At 52.5% G+C, this 16,092-nt stretch overlaps 1 protein-coding gene across 5 annotated transcripts in view; it reads left to right on the top strand.

Annotated features, from left to right (window-relative positions):
- The window catches only part of IL31RA (interleukin 31 receptor A), a 1,058,288-nt gene that overhangs the window by 551,142 nt on the left and 491,054 nt on the right, over positions 1 to 16,092 (top strand). Inside the window, exon 2 of one of the 5 annotated variants that reach the window (XM_085631334.1) lies at positions 10,393 to 10,486. The exons of the other annotated variants lie outside the window; for them this stretch is intronic. Within the exon in view, the coding sequence (XP_085487460.1) occupies positions 10,393 to 10,486 (94 nt within the window). The remainder of the gene's footprint in view (positions 1 to 10,392; positions 10,487 to 16,092) is intronic. 5 annotated transcript variants of the gene reach the window in all.

Below are 16,092 nucleotides of genomic sequence, written 5' to 3' on the forward strand. Positions count from 1 at the left end.
AGTTGCTGGCAGGCGACCAGTGACGATGTTCAGAGCGATCCAAGCCTGGATCGGTGATGAAGGAAACCTGAAAGCAGAGGGGACTCAGTTCTCAACCGCTAGCCAGCGATCGTGTGGGTACCAGGGGGGTACCGGCTGAAGTCACCTCGACCAGGTGAGGGGGTGACGTCGGACTCGGCTGTTCCTCGGACCAGGAGGCGCGGCGGCGACCAGGATGGAGGGCGAGCTGTCCCACGAAGGTGTCTGCTGTCGATGATGCTGGGCCCAGGAAGGGGCAGCGGATCTTGGCAGTGGCAACCCAAGCGGGGGAGTCAAGATGGCGTCGGGAGTGGACCAGGAGGGTCCGTGGTACTCCTCTGTTGAAGGGGAGCAAGAGCCAGTCTGGAGCAACCAGACCGGTGATGCAAATAATCTTGGAGCGTCGTGAAGAGGGCCACAAGCCGGTCGGCAAGTGGTCGGACAACGCTGGGAACAGCAAGAAGCGGAAGGGCCCCCACGCAGATCTCGTGGATGCTGGGGAGACAGACTTCGATGCTGGAGCTGCTCAGGGTTTAGGGCTTCTCAAACCCTAGGTGCACTCACTCGAGGGTCCCTCGGTGGGCGTGCTAGATAAGCGTCGTGCAGGTTCTGAAGATAGCCGGTCCCGCAGGTCTCGTCACACCTATGACTCTCAGCTGGGCTGATGAGGTAGGTAAAAGGTCAGAGATGGCAGGGAACTCGGGTCTCGTCGAGCTGGGCAGTCTTGATCCGTAGGAGACGTACAGCAAACCGCAAGCGCTTAGGTGGTGCCTGCTGGTGCAGGGTGGCTACTCCTTAGCCACAAGGGAGAGTCTTCAGAAATAGTCAAGAGTTCCTTTCGTGGAAAGTGGTTCGTGATTCGGAGTTATCCGATTATCTGATTATCCAACTTGGGAAGGGGACTCGCTCCTACCTTTATTCTAAGAAAAGGGGCTGGCCCGTGACTAGGTTCTACCTATGGGTGGAGCCAGGAGGGGGGTGGTTACACCCCTATCCTTTGTCCGGCTTCGCGCCAGCTCAGGGGCTGGTGTGCCCCCGAAACTGGTTTGAGCCGGGCTATGCACAGTGAGCACCGGGGTGCCACTTGCAATCACCTTCCTTTCAGCCCTGCCTACCTGGGATACACAAACCCTGTCTGGGATGGTGCTAACACCGCCCTCGACAGGAAACCCTTTGTCCAAGCTCCCCTTGCTGGAAGGTCCCCCAGCAGCAGGAGGTCAGACTTGTGTCTGGTGGCAGCATCCATTTTGTGATGCTGAGGCTTGAGTCAACTTTAACCGGGGTTCAAGGTTACTTCCATGTCGTGTCCCTCTAAAAGGGGGGAATGCTAACCCCGTCGCCAGGACTGGCGAGGGGTTCGTATTCCCATTCGTATGACACCTTACTCGACATGTGTAGGTGATGTGATGCCAAAGTTAGCAAATAACCGCAAGGATTATAATGCATTAAAAGTAGTTGGCCCGCGTCACCATGGAACGGCTATTAGGACTTGGTTCCGCAAGCCGTCGACGGGCTCAGCTCGCGCCAGAGCACCGTCCCACATGATTCCCTGCACTCTGCCTTCAGGATTGATAAGGCCTGCTATAGGAGTGACTGATAGGAATCCATGTGTCCATTTTAGGGTTTAGGTGTAGGAATACTACCCCTACAGCAACGGGTGATTACACCACATGGCCCCAGCTGTCGTGCAGCCAGTTGTGTCAGATTTGGGCGGCCATTCCAGGGGTGGCATAATACATGCTTCAGCCCCTGGTAGGCCCTGGGTACACCGATGCCCTGGATACCTGTGGTATGCTGAGACAGGGACTGACAAGGCGGCCCAGTTCCAATTAGTGGATGCACCTAATGTACATGTGTGTTAATTTCGAGAGAGAACAGCTAGGCTGTGGGTCTGATTGGCAGGCCCACAGCCGGAGAAAGTCGTAAACCAATGAAGCAAAAGCAAAAAATCTGGGTGATCATAGGATTGCAGACCCTACTCTCCTACATGACCCCGCCCCAAACTTTGGGACAATAAGCTAACCTTGACCAGGTGAGTCTTCTTGCTCTAAGTGGAAATACCTGGAGAGCCCATCTGCATTGCCATGATCAGTGCCAGGTCTATGCTCCACTGTGAAGTCCATCCCCTGTAGGGAAATGGACCACCTAAGTAGTTTGGGGTTTTCACCCTTCATTTGATTTAGCCACAAGAGGGGCTTATGGTCGGTCTGAATCTTGAAGTGAGTGCCAAACAAGTATGGCCTCAACTTCTTCAGGGCCCAAACCACAGCAAAGGCCTCCCTCTCAATAGCTGACCAATTCTTCTCTGGGGGTCAGCCTCCTGCTAATAAAAGCTATGGGCTGGTCATGACCATCAAAATTCAGTTGCGATAGAACAGCTCCCACACCCAGCTCCGAAGCATCTGTTTGGACAATGAATGGTTTGGAGTAGTCTGGACTCTTTAGGATAGGTGCTGTGCACATGGCCTGCTTTAGGTCATCGAATGCCTTCTGACAGCTTGCTGTCCACTGAACTTTTTTTGGCATCTTTTTACTTGTCAGGTCGTTTAGCGGGGTCACAATGGATCCATAATTTCTGACAAATTTCCGGTAAGAACCAGTCAGGCCCAAGAAAGCTCGAACCTGAGTCTGGGTGGTTGGAGGAGCCCAGTCCTGGATGGCCTGTATTTTGCTCTCCAATGGTTGAACCTGGCCTCCACCTACAAGGTGGCCCAGGTATACAACCTGTGTCTGCTCTATCTGGCACTTGGTGGCCTTGATAGTGAGGCCTGCCTTCTGCAGGGCCTCTAACACTTTCCTCAGGTGGACCAGGTGATCCTCCCAGGTGGAGCTAAAGACAGCGATATCGTCCAGATACGCCGCACAGAAGTCGTCCAACCCAGTGAGAACTCGATTCACCAGCCTTTGGAAGGTGGCAGGTGCATTTTTCAAACCAAAGGGCATTACCACGAACTGATAATGCCCACCCGGGGTAGAAAATGCTGTTTTGGGCCTGGCCTCCTCAGCTAACCTGATTTGCCAATACCCAGCTGTCAGGTCAAACGTACTTAAGTAGTTGGCCGAGGCCAACCGGTCGATAAGTTCGTCTGCTCTTGGTATCGGGTGGGCGTCAGTCTTAGTGACCGCATTGAGACCTCTGTAGTCCACGCAAAACCTCATCTCTTTCTTACCGCCCTGGGTGTGAGGTTTCGGCACGAGCACTACGGGACTTGCCCAGGGGCTGTCCGAGGGTTCAATGACTCCCAGCTCCAACATTTTCTGCACCTCTGTCTTGATGCAGTCTCTGACATGATCAGGTTGCCGATAGATTTTACTCTTTACGGGCAGACTGTCCCCAGTGTCGACCTCATGGGTACACCACTTGGTCTGACTGGGTGTCAGAGAGAACATATGTCGAAAGGATTGAAGAACCTGTTTACAATCCTCTTGTTGATGTCCAGAGAGGCTGCCACAAAAGACAACACCATCTACTGATCCATCGTCAGGGTTCTGAGAGAGCAGGTCTGGGAGAGGGTCACTCTCCTCTCCTCCTGTCCCTCATCTGTGGCCATGAGCAAGCCCATGCCCTCCCTGTCGACATATGCCTTGAGCCTGTTTACATGGAGCACCCTGTGGGGGCTCCGGGGAGTTCCCAGGTCTACCAAGTAGGTGACCTCTCCCTTTTGCTCAATGATCGTGTGGGGCCCAGACCATTTGTCTTTGAGTGCTGCTGGGGCCACTGGCTCCAGCACCCACGCCTTCTGTCCAGGCTGGTACACAGTCAGGACAGCCTTTTGGTCGTGCCAAGCTTTCTGTAATTCTTGGCTCGCCTCCAGGTTTTTAGACGCCTTTTCCATGTACTCCGCCATCCGCGAGCGGAGACCGAGCACATAGTCCACAATGTTTGATGCCGGCTTTCTGAGAGGTCTCTCCCATCCTTCCTTTACCAAACAAAGGGGTCCCCTTACAGGATGTCCGAACAGAAGCTCAAAAGGGCTGTAGCCAACCCCCTTCTGCGGGACCTCTCTGTAGGCGAACAAGAGGCAGGGTATCAGGACATCCCATCTCCGCCGAAGCTTTTCAGGTAGTCCGTGAATCATCCCTTTTAGGGTCCTGTTGAATCTCTCAACAAGCCCATTGCATTGTGGGTGATAGGGTGTGGTGAACTTGTAGTTGACACCACATTCCTTCCACATAGCAGTCAGATATCCCGACATGAAGTTTGCACCTCTGTCTGAGACGACCTCCTTAGGGAAGCCCACTCTGGAGAACACTCCAAGTAGGGCCCGTGCCACCACAGGTGCTGTAGTGGTCCTAAGGGGAATAGCTTCAGGATACCTGGTGGCGTGGTCCACCACCACCAGTATAAACTTGTGCCCTGATGCTGTCTGGGGTTCCATTGGTCCGACAATGTCGATCCCCACTCGTTCAAAGGGTACCCCCACCACTGGTAGTGGTATGAGGGGGGCCTTTGTCGTGCCACCTGACTTACCACTGGCTTGGCAAGTGACACAGGAGCGGCAAAACTCCTTCGTATCTTCGGACATGTGGGGCCAGTGAAAGTGTGGAACAATTCTGTCCCAAGTCTTATTCTGGCCTAAGTGACCTGCAAGGGGAATCTCGTGGGCCAAGGTGAGAAGGAAACCTCTCAGAGACAAGGGGATGACCAGCCTCCTGGTCGCACCAGGTTTGGGGTCTCTTGCCTCGGAGTACAGGAGTCCATCGTCCCAGTACACTTTGTGGGTACCTGTGGCGTTCCCTGCAGCCTCAGCAGCGGCCTGCTGTCTGAGGGGTTCAAGTGAGGGGCAGTCTAACTGTGCCTTCCCCAGGTCTTCCCTGGAGGGTCCCCCTGAGCCCAGAAACTCAACCTGACCAGGTTCAAGCTCTTGCGGCTCAGTTTCCCTCAGTTCTTTAAGGTCAGCCTCCTCGGAGACTTGATCCACGACCTGGGGCAAGGGGGAAGGCGAAGCCTTACCCTTACTGCTCCTCTTCTTGGAAGGTGTCTGGTCCGTTCTTCCAGGATCCAGCACCTGTTCAGTGGGGCATCTTTTTGCCTGTGACCTGGTCACAGCAAGGACATGTGCTGGCAAGCCTAACATCTCCATGTGAGTCCTCTGCTCCACTTCTGACCATTGTGACGTTTCCAAATCATTGCCCAACAGACATTCTACGGGGAGGTCTGAACTAACCACAACCTTTTTCGGGCCACTTACCCCTCCCAAGGAGAAATCAACAACTGCCATACTGTGATTGGTAGTGACGTTGCTGGCATTGGTCACTAGGTAACTGGTACCTAGCATGATCTGTCCAGGGTCCACGAAGTTAGGCGTCACCATGGTGACACTGGCACACGTGTCCCTGTAGGCCTGAGCCACTTTTCCATTTATCAAAGGTGTCTGTCTGTATTTGCCCAAAGTATTGGGACTGGCATCAGGGGACATATCCATATCCCCTGTACAGACAAGGACGGCCTGAGTGAGCGTGCCGACTAAGTCGTCACTCCCCTCGGTTCCCAAGGTTAACCCAACTAATGCCTTGGGAGGCGCACTACCACTGCTGACTGTACTAGGGGGCGCAGGTGCCTTAGGGGCTGCAGTGGCAGGAGTTTGCCCTCCTTTCTTGGTGCACTCACTAAACCAGTGAGTCTTACTTTTACAGTATTGGCACCACCTTTTTGACTGGCCTTCTTGAGTCTTCTTCTTCTGTGAAGCCTGAGCCCCACCCTCTTTGGTTTGTTGGGGACCTGTCGAAGACTTCTGGTCATTTTGTTCGTTCTTGTTACCCTTTTGGTCTGCTTTCTTCTGACCACCCTGGTTCTGATTCTGGTTCTGCTTGACCCTTGTTCTGACCCATCTGTCTGCCTTCTTTCCCAATTCTTGGGGAGAGGTCAGATCCGAGTCGACAAGGTGCTGATGCAACAATTGGTTCTGACAGTTGTTTAAAATCTGTTCTCGCATGATAAGATTGTACAATCCTGTGTAATCAGTAACCTTGCTACCCAGCAACCAGCCTTCCAAAGCCTTAGTGGCACAATCGACAAAGTCAGCCCAATCCTGAGACTGAATTTTCTGGGTGTCCCGGAACAGCACCCGGTACTGTTCCGTGGTTAAGCCGAACCCATCAATCAGTGTGTTCTTCAGGACTTGGTAGTTGTTAGCATCCTCAGCTCTTGTAGTGAGGAGCTTGTCCCTTCCTTTACCTTCAAAGGAAAGCCACAGTATAGCTGCCCACTGACTTGGGGGGACGCACTGGACAGTGCAGGCCCTCTCCAAGGCAGTTATCCACTTGTGGATGTCGTCCCCTTGTTTAAAGGGGGGCACTATTTTACTCAGGTGTCTAGTGTCTATACCCCTGTCTTTCTCTCTATTGAGAATGCTGCCACCAGTGGGATCTAACCCACTTAATTTCTGCTCTCGGGCCAAGGCAAGTCTTTCTTTGGCGAGGGCAAGTTCTTCCCGCTCGATCCTCAGATTGACCTCCCGCATCTTCGCTTCATGCTCCCTCCTCTGAGGGGAAGTCATTCCTCTCTGAGAAGATGCCTGAGAGACATGTGTATGAACCGATCTGCCAGAGCCTCTGGAGAGAGACCTAGCTCGTCCGTTCCCAAGGTTAAGCCTGCTTGAGCGTGGGCCCGGGGCTCCCCCAGTTCCATTCTCATGCCTGCTTAAGTTGGTCCTTGTAAGCCTGCCGACTACCACTGGACCTTTGTCTGCCTCGTCTCCCGATAACTCGTCCTCGTCCTCCTCCTCTGTGTGGAGGTCGAGGTCTGGGTCACCGAGGGTTCCCTCTAAGGGAGGCATGTTCCCATCTGCACTGGGGGGACCTGGGTTAGAGGACCTCCTAGCATCGTACGCCTCTAAGAGACCTATCAGTATTGCGATGGTAGGGTTAGAACCCTGGTTTAGCTTCCTGGAGGCACACAGTTGTCTCATCTCCTTGAAGCTAAGAGTTGCATATCGTGACACGACCTGTGGAGGGTCACTGACCACTAAGGGAGTCCCTGCAGACTCTCCGTGGACCGACATGCTTTTCTAGTGAGGTGTAAGTGTTGCACCTACCTACACTATGGGTTTACCTACTGATCCCTTGCTAAGAGTTGTAGTCAGGGTGTGCTAAGCCCTGTTACACTACAACAGCCGGTTCAGTAGAACTCGGAGTATTCTAAGTTAAGTTATATGTACCTGGGTACTTATGTGATCTTTCACTGCGATATTCTTAGGATACGTGTGTGGTAAAACAACAGCAAGCTCAAATCCCAACCGCTGCTCACCAATGTGAGAAGTTGGCCTGATATGTAGTGCTCACTATTCTAGTGATCACTGTGTATCATTCCAAACGACCCTTATTGATGATTGGTTGTAAGTCAACCTTATAGACCAGCTATCCTAGTAGCGTGGATACGAGCAGTCTTAGGCTAAACTCTAGAGGGCGTGTTAAGCCAGCTGTTTACCATCACATATACCCCTTGAACACCAAGTGAAAGGACACCACACAAGTTGTTATGAAAATAAAAGGATATTTATTTATAACAAGACTACCCTGGCTCTTTATGAGTCAGGGAGCTAAGCACACTACAAAACTCTTAGGAAAATACTTCAGTTGCACAATTTACACAAATGCCCGAGGGGCACGAGAAACCATCTACACTAACAGTGAAATGCGAATGGTTAGAGTCTGGAGGTACTGATTCCGGAGTGTTCCGATCAGTGGGACTAAACGAAAAAGGAACTGGACACTTGTAGAGCGAACCTGCGATGGAGCACCGAGATGCTCGAGTTACCTAGCCCGGAGGCTGTGGCTGCGTGAAGTTCGGCAAGATGTCGGGAGTCCTCGTGTAGTCTCAGGAGCCTGAAAGAAGAAGTTGCTGGCAGGCGACCAGTGACGATGTTCAGAGCGATCCAAGCCTGGATCGGTGATGAAGGAAACCTGAAAGCAGAGGGGACTCAGTTCTCAACCGCTAGCCAGCGATCGTGTGGGTACCAGGGGGGTACCGGCTGAAGTCACCTTGACCAGGTGAGGGGGTGACGTCGGACTCGGCTGTTCCTCGGACCAGGAGGCGCGGCGGCGACCAGGATGGAGGGCGAGCTGTCCCACGAAGGTGTCTGCTGTCGATGATGCTGGGCCCAGGAAGGGGCAGCGGATCTTGGCAGTGGCAACCCAAGCGGGGGAGTCAAGATGGCGTCGGGAGTGGACCAGGAGGGTCCGTGGTACTCCTCTGTTGAAGGGGAGCAAGAGCCAGTCTGGAGCAACCAGACCGGTGATGCAAATAATCTTGGAGCGTCGTGAAGAGGGCCACAAGCCGGTCGGCAAGTGGTCGGACAACGCTGGGAACAGCAAGAAGCGGAAGGGCCCCCACGCAGATCTCGTGGATGCTGGGGAGACAGACTTCGATGCTGGAGCTGCTCAGGGTTTAGGGCTTCTCAAACCCTAGGTGCACTCACTCGAGGGTCCCTCGGTGGGCGTGCTAGATAAGCGTCGTGCAGGTTCTGAAGATAGCCGGTCCCGCAGGTCTCGTCACACCTATGACTCTCAGCTGGGCTGATGAGGTAGGTAAAAGGTCAGAGATGGCAGGGAACTCGGGTCTCGTCGAGCTGGGCAGTCTTGATCCGTAGGAGACGTACAGCAAACCGCAAGCGCTTAGGTGGTGCCTGCTGGTGCAGGGTGGCTACTCCTTAGCCACAAGGGAGAGTCTTCAGAAATAGTCAAGAGTTCCTTTCGTGGAAAGTGGTTCGTGATTCGGAGTTATCCGATTATCTGATTATCCAACTTGGGAAGGGGACTCGCTCCTACCTTTATTCTAAGAAAAGGGGCTGGCCCGTGACTAGGTTCTACCTATGGGTGGAGCCAGGAGGGGGGTGGTTACACCCCTATCCTTTGTCCGGCTTCGCGCCAGCTCAGGGGCTGGTGTGCCCCCGAAACTGGTTTGAGCCGGGCTATGCACAGTGAGCACCGGGGTGCCACTTGCAATCACCTTCCTTTCAGCCCTGCCTACCTGGGATACACAAACCCTGTCTGGGATGGTGCTAACACCGCCCTCGACAGGAAACCCTTTGTCCAAGCTCCCCTTGCTGGAAGGTCCCCCAGCAGCAGGAGGTCAGACTTGTGTCTGGTGGCAGCATCCATTTTGTGATGCTGAGGCTTGAGTCAACTTTAACCGGGGTTCAAGGTTACTTCCATGTCGTGTCCCTCTAAAAGGGGGGAATGCTAACCCCGTCGCCAGGACTGGCGAGGGGTTCGTATTCCCATTCGTATGACACCTTACTCGACATGTGTAGGTGATGTGATGCCAAAGTTAGCAAATAACCGCAAGGATTATAATGCATTAAAAGTAGTTGGCCCGCGTCACCATGGAACGGCTATTAGGACTTGGTTCCGCAAGCCGTCGACGGGCTCAGCTCGCGCCAGAGCACCGTCCCACATGATTCCCTGCACTCTGCCTTCAGGATTGATAAGGCCTGCTATAGGAGTGACTGATAGGAATCCATGTGTCCATTTTAGGGTTTAGGTGTAGGAATACTACCCCTACAGCAACGGGTGATTACACCACGTGGCCCCAGCTGTCGTGCAGCCAGTTGTGTCAGATTTGGGCGGCCATTCCAGGGGTGGCATAATACATGCTTCAGCCCCTGGTAGGCCCTGGGTACACCGATGCCCTGGATACCTGTGGTATGCTGAGACAGGGACTGACAAGGCGGCCCAGTTCCAATTAGTGGATGCACCTAATGTACATGTGTGTTAATTTCGAGAGAGAACAGCTAGGCTGTGGGTCTGATTGGCAGGCCCACAGCCGGAGAAAGTCGTAAACCAATGAAGCAAAAGCAAAAAATCTGGGTGATCATAGGATTGCAGACCCTACTCTCCTACATGGCGTGGGTCTGGGGAGGGAGGGTTGGGCGGAGCGGTGGGATGCTATGTCCCTTGAGGAGCGGATTCGTGAACAGCGTCGGTTGATCGAGGATACTGAATCGAGGTGGCAGGCGCTATGTGAGGCCAGGGAGTTGGAGGGGAGAGGGGCGCCTGGAGGGGGGTTTTCGCCGGTGCGCCGCCCGGTCGGGGGGGCAGAAGTGGCGCAGGGCAAAGAAGGCAGGGCACGTGGACGTTGGGTCTGGGTTGATGAGACAGGGACTGCTGTGGCGCAGTGGCCTGATGGCGCTGGGGCTCCTCCAGGCTTAGACAGCCCGGGGTAGGGGGGGGTCAAGCCAGCGGTGGATGCTGGCAGAGACAAGGGTGGGCCGGCGGGGCACAAGACGGCCTCCAGACGCCGGGGCGAAGCAGCAGGGGGGTCCGTGGCGGCCTGCCCTCCATCGAGGGAGTGGGCATCGTCGGCGCCGGAGTGCGAGTTTGTGCCTGGTATGAAAGGGAAAGGTGGCAACCGGACGGTTTGGTGTCTTACAGGCACCGCGGGCCAGCGGTAGCGGGTCCAGGAAGGAAGGCCAGCAGTCTGCGGTCGCAGGAGGAAAGGACCAGGCGGCCCCCTCGAAACTGGCAGGTGAGAAGGCATGGTGGGATGCGTGGGGCGAGGGAGCGCAAGGGAGGAAAAAAGCCTGCAGGTCTGTGGGGGTGGGGGTGGGGGAGGGGTCTGTGCAGGATGGGGGTGCACCGGCTAAGGCGGCGGAGGCAGTAGGCGGAGGGAAGCACCTGGTGGGTGCGGGGGTGCAGACGGATAAACCAGGGGAGACGGAGGGGAAGGAGGAATCTGGGGACAAGCATCGGAAGAAATTGCCATATATGGGCTTGGCCATGCCGCTGGGGTCGCATTTGTCCGAAAAGACGCGGTCCCGTATTTGGAAACATGAATATGTGGATGTGTTCAAACTATTGCACAGGGAAATTCAGGCTAAGGAAGGTTCGAAGGAAGAGGAATGGGAATTGACCAGACGGCCGAGGGTGCCGGTTAACATGGAAAATTGGACGTCTGCCTTTTTGATTTACGCAAGTATTTATTGCGAGAAGCACCAGGATAGGGCGATTGCGCTCCTGAAATACATGGATATTATTCGCAAAGCTCAGATGCATTTTGGGGGCTTTACATGGTTGAGTTACGACGAGGAATACCGGGCACGGGTTAGCACTGACCCGGACAAGCCTTGGGGTGAAGTAGACCAGGAGCTGTGGGTCCAATGGATGTCTTCCACGCAGTCGGTGGCATCCACTCATACGGCTAGCGGGCTTCCGGTTTCTTATCGGCCTTTTCTGTCGCGTCCCGCCCAGTCTGGGACGGGGGGGCAAGGGGGTTCCGGTGGTTCGGGGGGAGGACAGAGCGGGACGGCAGGGCCAGGGGGTCAGCAAGCTAAGCCTGGGGGAGTTACCGTGGGGGTGTGTTGGAACTTCAATAAAGGCCCTTGCACCCGCTACCCGTGCAAGTTCAAGCACAAGTGTTCCAAGTGCGGCGGGCGGCACCCGGTCACGCAGTGTTTTACTCTGGCCACTCCCTCTGAACAGTGGCGTATCACGAAAGGTCGAGGTCAGCCTGGGCCAAAGGGCTCCTATGCCGGTTGATGTGGGGGCCATGGGACCGTGGCTCTCGCGGTACCCTGATACGGAAGCAGCACGGAAGCTTTATTGGGGCTTTTCGGAGGGGTTTCATGTGGGTCCCAGGGAGCGGAGGTGGGCGGAAAATTTGAAGTCTGCAAGGGAATTGCCAGAGATGGTGGAGGCGAAGTTGCGGAAGGAGGTTCTGGAAGGTAGAATTGCGGGTCCTTTTGCGTCATGGCCGTTGCCGGATCTCATCATTTCTCCGTTGGGGGTGGTACCCAAAAAAGATCAGGGCGAGTTTCGTCTGATCCATCATTTGTCTTGGCCCGAAGGGGCCTCCGTGAACGACTTTATTGCAGCGGAGGACGCTCGGGTATTGTACGCCTCGGTGGATGACGCCATCGAGCTGGGTCGGGCAAGGGGCAGTGGGGCAGAATTGGCAAAATGTGACATCAAGTCTGTGTTCCGTCTCCTTCCCATCCATCCGGCGGATTTTTCCTTGCTAGGCATGCAGTTTGGGGGTGCCATCTTCGTGGACAAAGTCTTGCCCACGGGTTGTGCGATTTCGTGTGCGCTGTTTGAGATGTTCAGTTCATTTTTGCAGTGGGCCTTCATGGCGAGGAGTGGACACCGGCTGGTGCCGCACTACCTGGACGATTTTCTGTTCATTGGGAAGGGTCAGACGGGCGACTGTGCGGAGGCATTGGGGCAGTTTCAGCGACTGGCCCTGGAGTTTGGGGTGCCGTTGGCGCCGGAAAAGACGGCTGGGCCCAGCTGTTGTCTGACTTTCCTTGGTATTGAACTGGACTCCGTGGCTTGGTCGGCGTGGTTGCCGGAACAGAAGGTGGGAGAGATCCAAGACTTTTTGTTGCATGTGATGGGGGAGCGGAGGATTACGTTGCGGGAGGCACAGCGGCTCTTGGGGCTGTTGAATTTTGCGTGCCGGTTGGTGAGGGCGGGACGGACGTTTTGCTGGCGTCTGGGCTTGGCCATGTCTGGGGCGGTGCTGCCTCATCACCGGGTTCTCATCTCGCTGGGGGTGAGGGCAGATCTACGGGTCTGGCATTGTTTCCTGGCGGATTTCAATGGTGTGTCCTTGGATTTCACCTACGACAAGATGGTGTGGCAGGTGCAGTTGTTTTCTGACGCGGCTGGGGCGGCAGGGTTCGGCATTTTCTGGGACGGACGGTGGTGCGCCGAGCCGTGGCTGGCACATTGGCAGCAGCAGGGCAGGAGTATTGCGTTCCTGGAGGTTTTTCCATTGCTGGTCGCACTGGAGCTGTGGGGTAGGGAGTTTCAGAATAAGTCGGTGTTTCATGTGGACAACAAGACAGTGGTGGACCTGGTGAATGAGCAAAAGGCAAGGGATTTGCGAGTGCTGCGCCTGCTGCGCATGTTCATGCTGCCATGTCTGCGCTTTAATGTGCTTTTCCGCGCGCAACACATTCCGGGGGCCAGCAATGACATTGCGGATGCGTTGTCTCGTTCGCAGTGTCTTTGGATCTTGTTACGGGCAAACGCTCATCCTTAGGACGGATTGGCTCTGTGGTTACTCCGGGAAAAAGCAAAACTAATGAATTAGAAGTTAGCCCCAATTTAGTAGTAATCCCTGACTCCCAAGAAACATCTAGGGGGAACACTATAGTGGATTGTCCATTAGAAGATCACACTGCATTAGATATTAGTGGGGACGGTAAGTCGAGTATTGACTCGAGTGTGTTGGAGCCTGCCCCCTCAAAACCCCAAGTTCTGGACCATGTTAATACAGTTATACAAACCAGAAAACGAAAAAGAGGGAGGGGTCATATGAAGGGAAAGGGAACACGATTGGGGAATTCTGGTTATCCGCCTATTTGCTGTAAAAATCGCAATAATGACGATCTGTTGGGACACATTGAAACCTTGTTAAAAGGCCTCTTGATGCCTCTCATTGAGAGAACCCAAATTGTTAATTTAAAATTAGACCAATTAGAGCTCTTATTATCAGTTAATACTCACTCACTGGATACCTTGGTCAAAAATAGTAAATCTCCCGAGTCCCCGGAGATCTGCATTGCTACAAAGAAGGGTTCTCAAAAAACCTCTACCCAAAACTCTAGCAAACCGCCCCAACCCGATATATCAGGCGATACCCAGCGAATCCCAGCTCAGACAACTTTAACTAAATCCACTCTGATGGTTAATGCGGCCTCTCAACCAATGTCTGAGCTAGCCGTAGCAACAACACCGATTCCAACTATATCCATGCCGGTGGTAACATTGGGAGCTAAACCAACTTTATCAAGTGGACTATTAGCCTCGGGTAAAAAAGCTCCCAAACCAATTTGTGTGAATATACCCCCTGATTCTGCCCCTTTTATGATAATCCTGACAGGGGTTCCGATGGTTGCACCGAACAAATATGAATCAAGTCAGGATTTATTAAACAAAGTCATATTCTGGCTTAATAATAATAGACCACTTCCCCCAGCCTCTACCACTAAAATATTAGGTGTACGAAGGGTTCCGTGGGTTGGCCAAAGCAAGAAGGACTTAGAAGGAGACTGTATTCTCATTAATTTTAGGGACAGGTGGGTCAAAGACCTAATTTGTGATAAAGCTAGGTTTGCTAAAATGGGGGACATCCAATGTATAGGCCTTGAATACTTTTATCCCAATTTACATCAGGTCTCACTCTATAACTGTTACTCGGGGTCAGGGCCGCAGGGAAATGGTCACTCTGGATGGATACAGAACAACAACATATTTCGACCCCCCCAAAACCATCCCGGTATGAGGTATCAGGGTGATGGATGCCCTATGGGACCCATACGTTTTAGTAATATTACGCAACTACCCTATAATCAACCAGAGATGAGAGTTCAGGGGGAGGAATATCTAGGGTGGATGTCAAATAGCAACATTCCCCTAAGAAACCGCTTTGACCCACTGGTGGGAATGGAGGGTTTAGATTGACCAGTGGACAAAAAAAAGGGGGGGGTAACATCTATATTAGATTTGGCTATAGGGGTAAATGAGGGGGTAAGTCAAAAGGATAATTCGGTGGTGGATGTCACCAATCTTAATACAGGGTCTAATTCACTTTTGGATATACGGGTGACCAGTATCTTAGGCTGTGGGCCACACTTGTCGATTATTGAGCAGGATCAGACAAGTCTAGAAGAGCCTGTGGTCGATAACCAAGGAGAACCTACACTGTCTTTAATGTCTTGGAATATTGCTGGTCTTGCGGGAAGACTAGAGGATGAAGGCTGGCTGGACTATGTGGGTAGCCAGGACATTTTGTGCTTCCAGGAGACATGGAGCAAAACGGGTGAGGAAATTGATGGTTTTCAATCTTTTAGCGTCCCGGCGGTACCATCACCAGCGGGGAGGGAAAGGGGCGGGATAATGACAGCACTCTCTATTAAACTTAAGAATCTGAGTACTCTAAAGATAGCGGATACTCCATGGTTCCAATTGCTATTGCTCGAAAATCTGTTCCCCGAGCCCTTGTTGTTAATTAACTGGTATCATAACGTTTTTGACAGAAATGATGTAACCACAATTCAGAGTTTGGAGGATGCAATAAGCAAGGCTCGTAGTGAACGACCACTATTATTCGTTGTTTGGGTTGGTGATTTTAACTCTTCATTGTGTAAATTTGGTGGTTCAAATGTGTGTGGTCTTGAGGACTTAAATAAACAACCTTTGATGCATTTCAAACACACGCCCCAGGGGGATGCCTTAAATAATATCATTGTCTTAAATGATTTATGTATGGTAGAGCCCTGGGCGGCCCCAGATACTTTACCAATACCAACCTTTCATGGAGTAAGAGGCGCAACAAGCACCATTGATTTTGTTTTTGTGTCCAGTAATTTTCTGCTTTATGTTACTAAACTTGAGATAATAGCTAATGCCGCAAGCGACCATAACCCTCTAAAGCTTTCTTTATGCACCCCTATTAGTGGGAATCACCCGGTCTGGGATCAGCCTATAGAATATAATAAGAACCAGGGTGTTACATAAAATGGGGTAAAATAGATGCTGTAGGTCTAGAGGAAAAGATCTTTAAAGAATGTAGGACTGAAATTGACTTATGTCAAATGTCCATATTAGACCCAGAAAAGGTTATTGGGAATTTTGAAAAATTATGTGGGCATGTGGCTGAGTATCTTACAAAACCAGCAGGGAAAAAGAATACAAAGTGTTTTAGATGGTTTGACTCCGCATGTTCCGCCTCACACAAATCCCTAAAAGCGGCCCTTATGCAAAAACCAAGTAATAAAGACCTGGTAAGATCATCTAGAAAAGCCTATAAAGAAGCTATTATAAAAAGGAAGCAGGAGCTAAAAAATTGTGCCTGGGATGATTTAGAAAAGGCATCTGAGCTAAAAGATAGTAGGCTCTTTTGGGACGTAGTAAATCGTCCTCTGTTTAAAAGTGACACCAAGGAAACCATAGCGATGCAGGTTACTGGTGAATCCTGGGAAGTTCACTTTGGTAAAATCTTTAACCCCAAGGCATTATCGCCCTCGGTTCTGTTGGATGACCCAGGAATTTTGGTAAAACCATCGACAGCTTCGCTTCTTAGCTCCTCGCTCACACTGGAGGAGGTCGAAGAAGCCCTGAGGAAAG

Source organism: Triturus cristatus, chromosome 2_1 (genome assembly GCF_964204655.1).
Source record: "Triturus cristatus chromosome 2_1, aTriCri1.1, whole genome shotgun sequence".
Classification (NCBI taxonomy): Eukaryota; Metazoa; Chordata; class Amphibia; order Caudata; family Salamandridae; genus Triturus; species Triturus cristatus.